We start from the raw sequence: 15,175 nt of genomic DNA, 5'->3' as shown, positions 1-15,175 counted from the left end.
AAAGTGATATGCAATACTGTGGCATCATTTATCAGAATGTAGAGTGTGTCTTTATTTGAAATATTTGCCAATCCTGATGTAATCATAAAACAAATATTCCTTTTTTTTCTTCTTCTTTTTTTTTTTACACAGAATGACTGACTTTTTGATGACAACTGCTGACTGCCTCTTTCCCAGCTACACATCTATTCTCTCTCTCAATGTCTTTCCAAACATAACCCATTTCTTCCCTACGCATTATTATTGTTTGAGGATGCTACTTTCATCTTCCTCTAATTCCTCCTCTTGCCCCACATTCTGCAGTGTGAGCCTTTTCTGCATGCTGACAACCTGGTGAAAAACAGCCTCCTCCTCCTCCGGGCTGCCTGAACATCTGTCTCTGCAGCACTGTAGCTCTTCCACTGAAGCCCACAGATGGGAGACCCAGTAGGAGCCCAGAGCCACACAACCCAAAAGGGCAAGCAACAAACACTGCATACTTAATAACTTTAAGTACACATTGCATTGTTGCTGTTTTCTTCCTTGTATAGCTGACTAGTATTTTTTGTTTTTTCCTTTTTCCACATGCTATTTCATTTGTGCCATTATGACATATATTTATGTATATTTATGCTCTATTTTAAATGAAATGAAATTAAATAATCAGCATCATGTCCTTAACAGTTTTGTCATTTGAGTTAGATGGACTGACTTGGTATGGATTTAACTTCGCCATTTTGTAAGGGTTTCACCGTTGAATTGATGTGAAATTGCTCAGTGAACTCAATACCCTCAATAGCAGCTTTTGTTTTATTCATTTATTTAAAATGCATTTTATTGTCTATTTATATTAGAGATTCAATTCGATTTTCAGATTATAGTGGATAATTTGTTTTGGAGAGAGATAACACTCTGATTGACCTTTGGGAAGACACCCTTCTCATCCCCTGCTGGACAGGCCCGTGGCTTTTGTGAATTAATTTAGGCCTGAACTCCAAGTGAACCTGGTCAGTGGAGATGGTGCTGACAGTGCGTGGCTGCTGGGGCAAATACTGTGCAAACCCAACACCCTGAGTAAATATTGGAGCAGTCCATCAGATGATCAGGGGAATGAAACAGGGTTGTCAAGTCTTTGCAAACTTTCTAGAAGAATTGAGGCTAATGGAGATAGTATCTAGGGTTAAACAGTCCCCCCCCCCCAACAAGCAACTTGCACTGAGATATCTTAAAATGTTAGTGCCATTGTTTTGCCTCAAGATGCACACCAGTAATGTTTTTCTCGAAGGCACGTTTATAAAAGCTTCTTAAATGAAATTGAACTATAAGGCCTTATCCTGGCTTAATCTAAGCCTTGTCTGTGAAACCAGGCCATTATAAATCACTCTTCTTTCTGGGCTTGTTGAAGAATGTTCAAATACGATGAAAAGGGCCTTATGAATTATCATAATGACTTGGAGTTAGAAAGGATCTTGTTCAGCTACAAGTCCTATTTCTTTACCTGCCATATTATTGCGCTGTGCCAAGTAGGATTGAAACCTCAAAACTAGACAGTGAGTGTTATTCTGGGCACCAAGGAGTGTTTACATGTTTAGAGAGCTTGGAGGCACAAAAAGGTGAAAAGGTCATAGGAAGCCACCCGGTGTGTAATGCAACATTCCTCTTGTCAAACTATACAGATAGAGCAACACTGATTTAAATTAGGTCCCATTGTATTGCAACATCCTCGGACAAAGGGCACAATCTTACCAACATCATGAAAAGCCTTTTAATTAAAAGAAAAATCAATAAATTGATTTAAATCGGATGTAATTATAAATCAAACATATTTCAGAAAAATAAAATATTTATTTATCACAATGTCACAGGCCAGGATGTTGTCTAAATACATGAACATGTCAGTCTTTTCAACAGTTTTTTTTTTTTTTTCTCTTTCAACAGAGGAATGAATCTGTAGTGCAAAATAAGATATCAACTGATGGCAGAAAAAATTTTTTTAAAAGTCTTGCTTTTGACTATTAAGCATATACCCTGTTAAACCATGAATTCAGTAGTTCTAATGCAGCAAAACTGATTACTTTAAACACACTTGCACACACTAGCACAATGCTTTGTCTAGGACAGCAGAATAAGTTAGGTAGTTCTCCACAGCTCAGTGATGAAACAGAAGTTCGTTTGGCACAAATGCACGTAAGAATCAAATAGTAGTGGAAGTGTCTGAGGTAGGCGAAGCACCCGGGGATGAGCTGTTTGAGTTGTCTGCGCTTTGACCGGAAGAGCAAAGAGTCGCTCGTTTAACTATCGGGACTGTTCCTTCCTTCTCGCGCTTCTTTTGCTTCATTCTGCGATTCTGAAACCAAATTTTAACCTGCGTTTCGTTCAGTTCGAGGGTTGCGGCCACCTCCACTCTGCGAGCCCTGGTCAGGTACTTGTTGAAGTGAAACTCCTTCTCAAGTTCGGTGAGCTGCTTGGTGGTAAAATTGGTGCGTATTATGTTCTGCTGGCCGTGGATCCCATATTCGGCGACTTTAGACAACATTATGAATAAAAAAGATAAGATTAGAAACATCATTTGACAACATTTTAATATGACAAAGCCTTCGTTAATGTAGTGGCCACTGTACCCTAAACTCACCTGTTTTAGGGGGGTTCCTCTTGACTTTCATCCAGTCAAATGTTGGCGCTTGTGTGATGTTCGTCTTAGAGTCGCTGTCACTGTCAGGGGAGACCTGGTACTTGCTGAACGAGCCATAGCCGTGTGGTTCGTGTTCTCCGTAAGGAAATGACTGATAATGGTTTGCAGAGACCGAGCCAGGCCTGCAGTTCGAGTCACTGTAAGTTCCAATGTTGGATCCCATATTCACGACAGAAAAAGCAGGGGACTGAAGGCGCATGTGGTCATCTGTTTGAGTGAGAACGTGCTGATGTCCATAGTCCGAGAGAGGAGGTCGGGTTTGCTTGCAGAAATTGGTGTGTCCAGTTTTCCCCATATCCATATTGATGTGGTATGGCTGTTGTGCATAAGTTGTACCATGAGTTTCGTGCGACGCTGGTGTAAAAGTGTTTCCTCCGACTGGCCGTCCCTCGGGAATGTAACTATTTGTACTACTTGCACAAGCACTTGGCAAATATTCTTGTTCCATAGAAAAACATCCAACCTTCGAACTGTAAGTGTTAGCACCACGGTTATAAATCGTATAATCTAAGTAGGAATTCATTGTTGACTGACCAAGCAAAATTGATTAAGCAGGGTCAATATACGCCGATGTGTGGTCCCAGTGCCCCTACAACCTCGAAGCAGTACGTCAAACCACACAAAGTTCTATCCGAGCTCATATCAGTTAAGTGACAGATCATGTGACTAATTTTGCACCAATGGTGTGCGACCTGCGGTAGCACTCTGGGCGTTGCAGGTGTCCATCAAACGATTCGTATTTACATGACAAACACATCAATCGAATGCACCCATCAATCTGATGAACTGCCAATGTAGATCTAATGTGAATTAAAGCGAGCACAGCGATTATAACAGTGAATTTATTGTATTCGTGACGGAGAGGACAACTAAAGTTGTGTTGAAAGCTATTAATAAATAGGCCCTAAAAATTCATCATACCCATAGCCTACGTAGACCATTGACTTGAAGTAGGCTAGTCTGCCTTTGTGTGTGTGTTTTTTTCCCTAAAGAGTTTCTTGTGCTAATTTCAAGTCAAAATTCCTAATTTAACTGGATTGAATGAACTTCTATATACACCAATAGCCATGGCTTTATCTCTCTTTCTCCCTCTCTCTCGATATAGTGAGCCACCCTACTTTCTAATATAATGCTTAGATATAGGCCTAATCTCCCATTAAAGTAGCCTAAGGTTTTATATAATGCTAGAATATTTTGCTCCTATTTAAGCAGAGGGAGATCGTGAAACATGCCCTTGGTTTATGGGATTAAAAGCAAAAGATAAGATCGTATGGGCTATGCTATTTCGATTAGTGAAACCCAAAACATAATTTTTGTGTGCAAGTGACAAACAATTTCCATTCGAATAGAGAAAATTATTAATAGGCTAAGAGTTGTAAATTGTCCCAGATAAACTCTGATGATTATCTTGATTTCAAATGAACATCGCGAGAACCTTGAATTGAGCCCATCAATGGGCCAAAATAAATTATAAATAACACGCACTAAAATGTCAAATTCACAGAGCTTTTTAAACACAATAATTTGAATTATTACCCCAGTGACGTTATTAAATCAACCAAGTACATTACTATAATACTTATTTACCATTAAAAATTAATTTTGGAAATATGACATCAAACTGGCATTTAATCATTTGAAGGGGGACATTACGCTCTGGGGAACATGACAGTTTTGTGGTTGTCCAGAGAATGCTACCCATTAATGTATATAGACTGGATAAGCATACCCACCCATATTTGCGAAAGGGCCTTTTACCTGAGGCACTGTAGATGCCATCAATAAATAAATATCTCGCATGTTTCACTCATGACGGTGGAGATCGGCTGTTGGTCAGAGATGGTCCTATAGCAACGAGAGACATTCTTTTCAACCTAGAATCTTTTTTGCCTCATTCTCCGGTTTTGAAAACAGACAATTATTTTCCTCTCAGTAGAGGTTTGAGTAAACTGGGCATTTCCACACGTCTTCGCCAGCACAAATAGGCTATGGGTTGAAGAGGAACTTCGCAGGCTCTACAGCTGGTCACTTGTAGCCTATAGCAGTACGTGCTCTTTTTGAGGCAATGAATCCCAGCGGGGTTTTCTTGTCGCTCCGTAGCTGTTAAAGAGGATATAATTCATATTAATTGGATTTGAACCAATTATTTGGATAAAACTCGCATTAACAATATTTGAATTAACAACAGCGAACATAGATTTCCCACATTGTCTGTGAAATAAGCTTGCCTATGATTTTTAGTTAACATTTATTAGGCTACTAATTCTAATATTGCCTCATTATTTGTGTTACTGGTAAATAATAGGCCTAATTTAATTTAGATATCTGAACTGTAGGAATATTTACTCACCACCAAATGCCGCGCTCCTCTTTGTCGTTTGCTTGAATTCTGTCAACCAAGAAAATATGGGTTGGTAATAGGCTACATTTAGAACTTGTTGATTCCTAAAGTTATCTCCGGTAGTTTGCAGGAAGGAACACTGACGTGTTAGTTGTCTTGATTGAGGTTGGTGTAACTACAACATCTTTTTTTCTCTCTCTCTCTCGTTTATACGTCCTCTTTATCTTGTTCTGTATTCCATCTCACTGTGCAAGTTCGTCTTTAGTCTCTTACCCAATGTGTTTGGTGTTTGTGATGAATTTTGTCATTACGTTCAAATGCAAAACGACATTGTTGCAAATAATTCCGCGACGTTGTGAGACAGGCGTTATTGTTGTTCGTTATCTGCGTTTTCTGGACAGCTTTCATCAGTTATGGTCCTTTCTGTGGGTTTAGAAAAACTCTGGCCTCTCGTGTCATGTGACAGTATGATTCCGGAGGCCCGCTGGAAGATGACCTGCAGGGTCAGAGCAACACGGTGTGAGTCAGGGAACATGAATCCATCATCGCAACTAAAAGGACAAAAAGATATGAATAGTGTTTATTTCGCGGAGCATGCACTGCCAGAAACCAGAATATCTCACTGTGCTGCTGACAAAAACACATAGGCTAAAGTATAACAATAGTCTTTTTTCTTCATAGCTGCTTATATTAGTTAAAAATGCGCCTTGTTGTGCAATGTGAGCAAATCACAAACTCAGAATAAATTAAATATAATATATAATAGATTTTAAAACAATTTTTAGCTGACACTGTGCCAAAGAAATGGACTGAATACATGTAGCCTATAACAATTGCATTTAAAATATTAAACATAGCCTGTGTGTGCTAAAAATAATAATAATAATCCAATTGCTTTTTTTTTTTTTTTACATTCAGGGTGTCGAAATAATTCTACAGATTTGAGAAAAGATAGCATATTGGTAGCGGAACAATTAACTGTTTTATGAAAAACTAAATAAAATAACCATGTGCACTTCATATCCTAGTTTTATTAGACCCATTAGCCTATAAGTTCTAGAGACATCTGATCTTTGTATTGCTGCGTAACATCGTCTGTCTTATGAGAACAGGGAAGGTAATTCAACCAGAAAAACAACGTTTGGAAAATCGTTAATCATGCATGAGCATCAAAATAATAATGCTCTTGAATTAATTATCTCGAATGTAAGTAGGCTACAACAAGATCTCAATTGAAAATCACTTAAATCAAGCGGTTCTGGTGACATATGGTTATGGAAAATAATAGCTGAAGCATGTCAAATAAGAAGATGGTGGCTCTTTGAAATTACAAAATATATTTATTCTTAATCGTGACTGGGATGATAAAAACATAACTAAATAACGAAGAAAGAGACTAGTTTGGGGAAAAACAATGGGAAAGGTTTGTGTGCGTCTAAAACAACGCACAAAGCCCAGTGAACTCGTCTTGAACCTTTGCCAAAATACAAGGGCTATTAATCACCCAGACAGATCCTCCGCCATTCACAAACTGTGAGCTTATTCTTCAGCAGCTTGATTTCGCAGAGAGTCACAAATCACAGAAATATTTGCTATTACATAGCCTATATTAAATCCTTGTTGAAAACAATAATATTTCCAGGTACACCCCGAAGTCCTGCTGTAAGTGTCACTGAATATGAGTAGTCTTATTTATGTATATTAATGTTCCACTCCATGATATGACGACAGAAATGCAATAAATGCTTACCATATAGCCTAAGTGATAAAAGCCAAAGGATCGAGTGTATCAAATCTATGGGTGAGCAAAAGACCCGGGTAAAATGTGCATAATGAGCCAACACTAATCAGACACATTTTAGAAAAGAAAACATCATAACCAAACAAAAATACGTTAAATTATCCATATTCTGTCTAAAGCGACATCAGGCTCCTGAAAGGAAATTGTCCTCTTCTGAGAGGATTACAAATGCCTTGAATGTAAAAGCTGATGGAGGCAAAGAAGGATGTCTCTCGGAGTTAGCAATCGATATAAATTGAACTGCGAAACAAACAAAAATTAAGCAAGATCAGGATGTTGCTCTGAAGCGGTATTGACGTGGTGTACATACCAAACGATCAAGAACACAAACCAATGAAGAGATGTGTGCTATTTTAAATTAAATAAGCTGATAGTGGCTCGTGTAGGTTTAGTGAGATAAACAAACGTTTAAGGCATTTATTGAGGAGCCAGTTGAAATTAATTAAATGTCTGGGAATTTAACACATTAAATTACATGTGCATACACTAAATTACAGAATACAAATAGGCTATGTTAAAACAGATGCTGCATATATCATTGGTTATGACGACGAAAACTGAAAATACTTTTTATCTACAGTAGGATAACGAGTCATATTTCTGAAAACACACAAATAACTCTGGTAGACGCGTGCACCATCAAAAACATTTTTAGATTCTCCAATATGTCAGCTAACATCTTTACCATACAATGGTTGTAAACGCTTGTAAAGGGAACATCTGTTTCGAATTATTCGTGCATGATATTGTAATTAGTGATGTTGAAGATGAGAGAGTGCCGCTGTCTCGGGATGGTTCTGCGATCAATTCCCCAAAGGTCCGAGGGCCTTTGATCTCTCAAGTTGATCTCTAGTGTTCCATTGCTTTGCTCATGTCATTGTAAGAGTGGATTCGTCATAGAAGGCCTAGATATAGTCACCATCAGACGAACCAATCTAGTCCTTAACAATCTAACCTTAACCATTTTATTGATATTACCAGTCCTTAACTCAACCTACAACACAATACTTTATATATCGGCCACTTCATTAGCCTACATTAATCATCGAGATAGACTAACTTGTAGGCAAAATATTTATGAGCTTAGTCTGTTATATTTGTATACTCATATATTTCATGTACAAAAACCAGCAAAAATCCAGGAAAATGATTAATTCACACACATATGCCTACATAAATGTTAAGAATAAACGTATGCGTTTAAAGAAGAAAGTGTGCGGTACATAACCGCGTATTCTGTAACAATTTTTTCGCTAGTAAACAAATTGCCTACAACACAATATAACAGTTAGCCTACTTGCATTTGTAATATAGTTGAACAGGGTAGTGTTTTCATACAATTATATTTAAATGAACGGATTATGATTTTTTCCAAAGGAAGTGGAAAAAATATGCATCTTAGTATTGGCCTTTACATGTTCTCTTCAATTCTGCGGAACTACAGTAGCATATAGCATCTATTAGCTTTAGATCTAAAGGCTTACTCACAATGTGTGGTGCTTATGCTGTGCGGTTGATCCTACATTCTCCCTCGACTGTTCACAGCAATGAGGATAGCTTCTTGCGAGGGAAAAGCCCCAAGAAATTTCTCCCAAACTCACTCAAGTTTGCTCGGCGAAAAGCCAGTCTTGACGAATTGGCTACGTTGCCTTTCTGCTCTGCAGCCTCTTCATTAATAATTTAATGAATCACGTGACTGGCAAATAAGGGACGTGGAACCAGTATATTTTCACTTTTACTTAATCCACCTCTTTACCCTTCACCGTGAACTACTCTTTGTATCAACGAGAGACAGAAGTCTATTTTATTCAAGAAATAACAAAAATAGCCTAACCACACAACACTATGGATAGGCTCTACTTCCTCGTTATTCATGCATTATGTAATCTAAAAGCAAAGATAAATCCAGTTGATATCTGGCTGTATTTCCTGATGTAAAAATGAGGCTACCTGTTTCTTGTCATGTTCCTTCTTCTCAATTGTCTGCAGACTGTCCATTTGATGAATAGCATGGAAAACGTGTCCAGGGTCACACGCAGCCTCATTGGAATACACTTGTTGCTAGACAAATAAAGGAAAGTAAAATCAGGTTTAATTAGCATAATGAGACATTGAGTAACACAGTTTGTCATATCCTGTATTTACAATTTCGATTATTGTATTATTCTTATGTAAATTGCTAGGCTTTATAATTGTTTTATGTTATGAGCCTCTGTGCGTTGATGGATTCAGCTTTTTTGCTTGATATCTGAAAAATAGCATTGTCTGTCTCTGAGAACATGGGAAAATACATTTTAGAGAGTTTTAGAATGCGAAAAGGGTTAAAAACAAAGTAACAAAGTGGTGACCAAAACCACATGAATGATCCTGCAGGGTTTTTAAAAAAAGAATAAATGCTGAAAAATTCCTCACGTTGTCGCAGGCCAGCATTTGTCTCCATATGACAAATGATGTAGCGCCATCAGGTGTCTAACTTTCAAAACCTTCGCATCATGTTTATGATTTATTTTAAGCATGTCTCTAATAATGACACACACACACACACACACACACACACACACACACATTAATAAAAAAATAAAAAAATCAGTATGCAGGGGACAAAAAAGGTGTAGGCTATCCACAATTCCACTATATGGCGTCGTGTTTATGTCAACTACATATTCCCCAAGACACGAATTTGCGACTTTCTATTCACACAAATTCGGATCTACAGGGTATATATAGATGACAGACATCATCGGCATTTGTTAAACTTTTCTGGCAGCCAAATGTTACCCCTTTATTGTGAATTTGTTAAAGAAAAAAAAACATTTGAGCACAGATAACTTTCAGATTTGCACCCATTATATCATGTGCATTAGGCTATTTTTAGTTACTTGCTATTTACTTTCCCTTATACCTCAATATTTCTAATCCTATACTAATCAAATATACTATCTTAGTTAGGCTATATTAATATAGCCTACCAGCTTGTAAAAAATAGAAGCAAGGCTATCATGCAAATCTGATTCCTTGCTTAGTTGGATGAAATCCTGATATCGTAAAGAGATAAGTAAACTTACTATGTGCCTCACTCTTTTGCACAAACGGTGGTCCCCATCTTGTTTCTCGATGTCTCTACATTTTCTTTGCCTCCAGTACATTTCACATTGTATATCCATTTGTACAATTTTACGTATTAAGCATATGGCTTTTTTCTCTCGGACTTTCATTTCGTGTGTCTCTGCAGGACTAGCCTTCCAACAGCTTCATTGAAGACATCGCAGAACCTTTTGGGCGCATAACGATCGATTAAAGATGAAAAATTCAAGATAACCTTAAGCGAAATATCGTTTATCAACTTCATTAGGCAATCCTGCTGCTGCACACTTTCGATTAGTGCTTTACTGAACGTGTTATCGCACTACCGAGTAACAGACCGCTGATTAAATATTCCCCAAGAATTCTTATTTTAATTTAATTCAACTTTTATAAATACACATATAAAATATATGTTTTAAATGACTAGACAAATAGCAGTATGGTTATTTATAAAGTAATTTCAATTATTTCGGGAAAAAATAGCATACCTTCAAATACATCATAGCCTACAAGAATTTATCTGAGTTTTACATTAGTCACTGCTCTCAATTTTTATTTTTATTTTTTGCCATTGCCACAAAAGCTGAGAATGGTGCCATCACAGAACATAAGCTGGATGAGTGACCTCAGCATGAACTCTGATCCTTCACCATGCCACGCACAGTGTTTTCTTTCTTTTTCTTTTTTTTCTTTTTTTCTTTTTTAAATATATTCTATAGGCTAGCTATGATATTTGGAAATTTCCACATTTAATATTTCTAACAGAAAGCGATTTTTTTCTCACTAGGTTTATACTCCCCATTGCTTTATGATTACACCCTTCCTCATGGTTTATTTAATGAGCTATTTTAACAATAATTGTTTAGACCTGGGTCCCACACCAAAAACCAACAGAAGAAAAATTGAAGCTGCCACATTGAAAAAGCTTTCCATTTTCGCAGTTTACGTGTTTTTTTTATCCCTAAACATACTAGAAAAAGAAAAAGAAAATGAAAGCATCAGAATGTCCCGCTATGCAGAATGAGTAAAAACCGATCAGGAGCTCGGTGTGAGGCGGGCCCTGCTGGTGATGAAGCAACATTACATCAATCTAAATAGCAACAAAATTAACGTTCAGAGACATTGCTTTTATTTATGAATCAAGCACAACAAAATTCATAATAACAGAACTTTCAAAACAATTTAATCTGTTTAGCGTTGCGTCGACTAGGATACAATTTACTTGCTCGTACAACTCTCCCACAAAGTCTGTCCCTCTCAACAATGTACAATAATCAGTACAAAAAATGCCTTTAAGAGAATTAGACCGAACTGACTGTTGAGTGAAAATGTATTCCAAAACTGCGAAGGATTACCATCTAGTCAGTTTGGCATGGACCTTGTGCTTCTCTCGTATAAGGCATGTGTGCCACTCTTGTCTCCTGACCTCGGAGTGATCCCTTCCCAATGAATAATTGATGAGAACAGCGCCCAGATTACCCCTATCAATATGCAAAACACATTATAGGGGTAAAATGGGACTTTAATAGTTATGAATCGAAGAACCGTTTCTATCACGAGAAAATAGTTACATCCACATCCCATCCTATCTTAAAAAAAACACACACACACACACACACACACACACACACACACACAAACGCTTCAAACCTCACCTCCAAAATATTGCACCTATTTCAAAAGTCCAGACAAACAATAATGTGCAATACACAAAAGAGGGTAAAACAAAAACAATATGTATATATATTTTTCAGACTGATCTTTGCCTGATTAATCACACAATTTACCAATGAATAGATTACCAACAAAAAATGTAGGCTACCATGTGAACTTTCTCTGTATATGGTTAACCATGATAAAATGTCACTATTCCAAATTTTTGGACATCTGTTGTGAAGAAGATTTTTTAAATGTTGTAAAAGTGAAAGAATTTTTTTATTTATTTCTTCAAGTATTACTGAAAATATAAGGATAAAATATATTCCATTATCCACGCAAAATAAACAGCTTCGCAAATACAAATTTTAACTTAGTATGCATTCAGCCACACATTTAAGGTTAATGACTTTTCTTTTCTTTTTTGACCGAGTCAAAATCCACCGTGTTTTACAAATGTATTTTATCATTAAAGAAAATGTAAACCAAACAAGTCTGCATTCTCTGACATTTATAAAGCTTTAAACTAAATTGTAAATTGGCTAAAATTCGTGATCCTTTAAAAACAATTAATTAAAAGAATGAACATCTGTAGCCAAGAAAGAGACTTACTTGAGAACTACAGAGAAGACATCTTATCGTTTCACATCCAGCAGAAATATTATGAAAATCATTGTTGACAGCCTAGTCAGCATGGGATATAAGGACTGTCCAGTTTGAGAGGACTCCGCATGCTGCCCACAACCTTTAGAATCCCGCTGAAGCAGTTAAACAGTCAGTTACATTCAAGAATGTGAATTATGTAGCACATTGTCAACCCCCCTAAAACCATAAAACTAACTTTATGGACCTCACGTGACTTTTTTAGAGCTACATGTTGGTGTTATGGACTGGACTTCAGAAGAAAATAGTCAGGTGGATTTGTGTTTCCAACCAAATAATGCAGATGGTTAGAATATCGTTAATAAGTTCAGGGGTTGAGTTGTTGTGCTGTGACACACAAGTGCTGAGTTTGAGTATTGCCATTTTATAAGCCATTTTCTTTACCGACATCCATAGTTTGCTCGCAGAGCGCAGCAAAAACTGAATGGACTATATGCAACAGAACACATTAACAGTAACACCCATGGCTTAATTTAAGATAGCCTATACAATGGTGATTTCATTTAAGAGAAAATTAAAATATTTAAAGTGTAAAATATCAGGTGATGAACTGGTGGGTGAAATAAGAACTAGTGTCCCATCATGTAATGAATTGTCCAACGTTGGGATCACTAACCAAACAGGCCTAAACAAAAAGAGACTTTCATGTATGACTGAGAGAAAACTTTATTTTTCTTTTTGGATCAACTCATTTCAGTTCAGACACAAATACAAAAAAAATGGCAGAGATACCATCAACATGTCAATAACAAAACATTTTTTTCTCCAACTTTTAACACAGAACGTTCATAACTCACGTTGTGCACTACAAATAACATATTGGTCACTACTGTATAAAGACATTCTTCATGGACATCTTACGAGCCCAAAGTAATCTTGTGCTGCAGCCTAAGTACACAAATGTAAGTGCGAAAAGATTATTTGTCTCGCGATGCAGGTATCATCTATACGAGAAATCAAAAAGCCCGGTACATAACAAGAATATAGCATGTTGCGTGAATAATACATGACGTTTCAATACAAGTTCAAGGATACAACAAAAGTTTATTTTCTTCTTTTTTTTTTTACACTATCACTTAAGATAGTTAGGTAGTGCGAGTTGTACTGTACATAATTCTTGTAACAGGTCTAGAATACGTTGCACGAATAGCTCACATGGAACATGCTTTCCTCCACGAATGTATAAACTTGACACACTTGACATTCACACTCATTTTATGGCAATTGTAACTAGTTTAGCATATGTGATAACAATATTCAAGAGCTGACAATTTTTGAGTTGCACGGGAGAAATCACACGTCGTCAGGTGATACCAACAAGCTGAAAGGTGCAGCGCTGTAACAGTAGTCGAATTTTCCAATTAATGTGACTTGATTTGCTCAATTTTGAAATGCGCTCCCCGCCGTAGCCAGACTCATGCTTTTCAGTTTATTGTCCTTCTTCCATTTCATCCTGCGATTTTGGAACCAGATTTTGATTTGCCTCTCTGAGAGGCAGAGAGCGTGAGCTATCTCTATTCTCCTCCTGCGTGTTAGATATCTATTGAAATGGAACTCTTTCTCCAGCTCGAGCGTCTGGTAGCGAGTGTAAGCTGTTCGAGCCCGTTTCCCATCAGGTCCAGTCATATCTGGCATAAGCAAGGGCAAAGAGATAATAAGCAAACATCACCAAGCCATCAAACGGAAATGGACTTAAATGTCCGTTACATTTTGGATCTTGGACTGCTGGCTGATTACAGTATATTCAAGGCGACGTGTAGTTTAGTAGCCTACCATTGCATTTTATGGCTTTATTGCTGCACACATGCAATAATTTTACATGCAGTCACCTCCCAGATAGAGTGGTTATTCTCTATTTAACCTACACTTAGGTGAAATCAATGGTTCGTCAAAGGATTATTATTTTTTGTAAGACAAACATTAGTTCTAAACGAATAAAAAAACATGCATTTAATCCACGTATAATTCAACTTCTTTAATAAGCTGTTATCATCCAAATAAGGCTTTGAAATGTTCATTCTATAATGCCTAAATAAAAAAGGAGATGTGTATACCATGGTTAATGTGCAGCTTCCTCATCCATGGGAATATCTGTGGAGTTTGACCGTCGTTGGGTGTTGTAGTCGAGGTCGCCACAGATTCTTGCTTCTGCGTACGTGTGGTGCTGGTGGTCTGTGCTCCTTCCTCGGTCTCGGACGAGACATTGGTCTCGTCTGTGTCCGCAAAATGTGTGCTATTGCTGCTGGTGAGATTGTTGCTGTTGGTGAGTCTGCTGTTGCCGGTTGGTGTGCTCTGATCAGATGGAGGAGATGAACCCTTCAGTTCCAGAGTCTCGCTGGTGGCACAAGACAGGGGATTTGGAGACGAGAGCGAGCAGCTCGACTGTCTGTACCGGGTCTCCTGACCCGTATTTTGGAAAGAGCGAGAATTATCTCCAACTTCCCCGAAATGGCCATTGTTGGGACGATTTACACTAAGGTCTATTCCATTGTAGTTGTAACCGAAAGACCCGGAATGCATGCTGGTGGAGTCCCTGTAAGAAGCGTTCATAGCGCCGTTAGTACCATAATTTAGTAACTGATAGTCAGACCCATTTGGATAGCGCCCTGAGAACGAGTTTAGAAAATAAGAGCTCATTTGGATGTTTTAAAATGTCTTGATTTGTAGATCTTGGTCGTTAAAATCCAGCGCCGCACAATTTATGATGTAATAATGAATTATAGCAATGCACTGTACTTCGTTTTTGCCATGTATGCGGCCAAATATGGGAGAGCGTTAGGGCATCACGTGCCTTTGTTGACCAGTCGTAAATTCTCTCTGATGACTTCAAGAGGTAATTCATGCTCTATGGTTACAAATGATGACGAAATGATGATCGTTAGGTTCAACTCAATGGTGCCTCCCCGTCGAGCGCCACATCCCACGTTAGCGGAGGGCGTCACCTACTGGAAGAACTGTA

The 15,175-nt window shown here is 37.7% G+C and overlaps 2 protein-coding genes across 2 annotated transcripts; both read right to left on the bottom strand.

Moving 5' to 3' along the window:
• Positions 1–1,808: 1,808 nt before the first annotated feature.
• Positions 1,809–8,475, bottom strand: hoxb1b (homeobox B1b). The gene is made up of 4 exons (XM_079851755.1): positions 8,302–8,475; positions 5,022–5,508; positions 2,612–4,771; positions 1,809–2,502 (listed from the first exon to the last, which is right to left on the bottom strand). Exons 3-4 carry the CDS (start codon positions 3,192–3,194, stop codon positions 2,174–2,176), a joined length of 912 nt encoding a protein of 303 aa, XP_079707881.1. The 5' UTR covers positions 3,195–4,771; positions 5,022–5,508; positions 8,302–8,475; the 3' UTR covers positions 1,809–2,173.
• A 4,393-nt stretch (positions 8,476–12,868) lies between these two features.
• On the bottom strand, positions 12,869–15,035 carry hoxb5b (homeobox B5b). The gene is made up of 2 exons (XM_079851391.1): positions 14,271–15,035; positions 12,869–13,844 (listed from the first exon to the last, which is right to left on the bottom strand). Exons 1-2 carry the CDS (start codon positions 14,851–14,853, stop codon positions 13,597–13,599), a joined length of 831 nt encoding a protein of 276 aa, XP_079707517.1. The 5' UTR covers positions 14,854–15,035; the 3' UTR covers positions 12,869–13,596.
• Between the last annotated feature and the right edge of the window lie 140 nt (positions 15,036–15,175).

The sequence above is a fragment of the Squalius cephalus genome (assembly GCF_949319135.1).
Source record: "Squalius cephalus genome assembly, chromosome: 19".
Taxonomy (NCBI): Eukaryota; Metazoa; Chordata; class Actinopteri; order Cypriniformes; family Leuciscidae; genus Squalius; species Squalius cephalus.
Note: the sequence above shows the minus strand (reverse complement) of the source record. Positions and strands in the feature narration are given on the sequence as shown.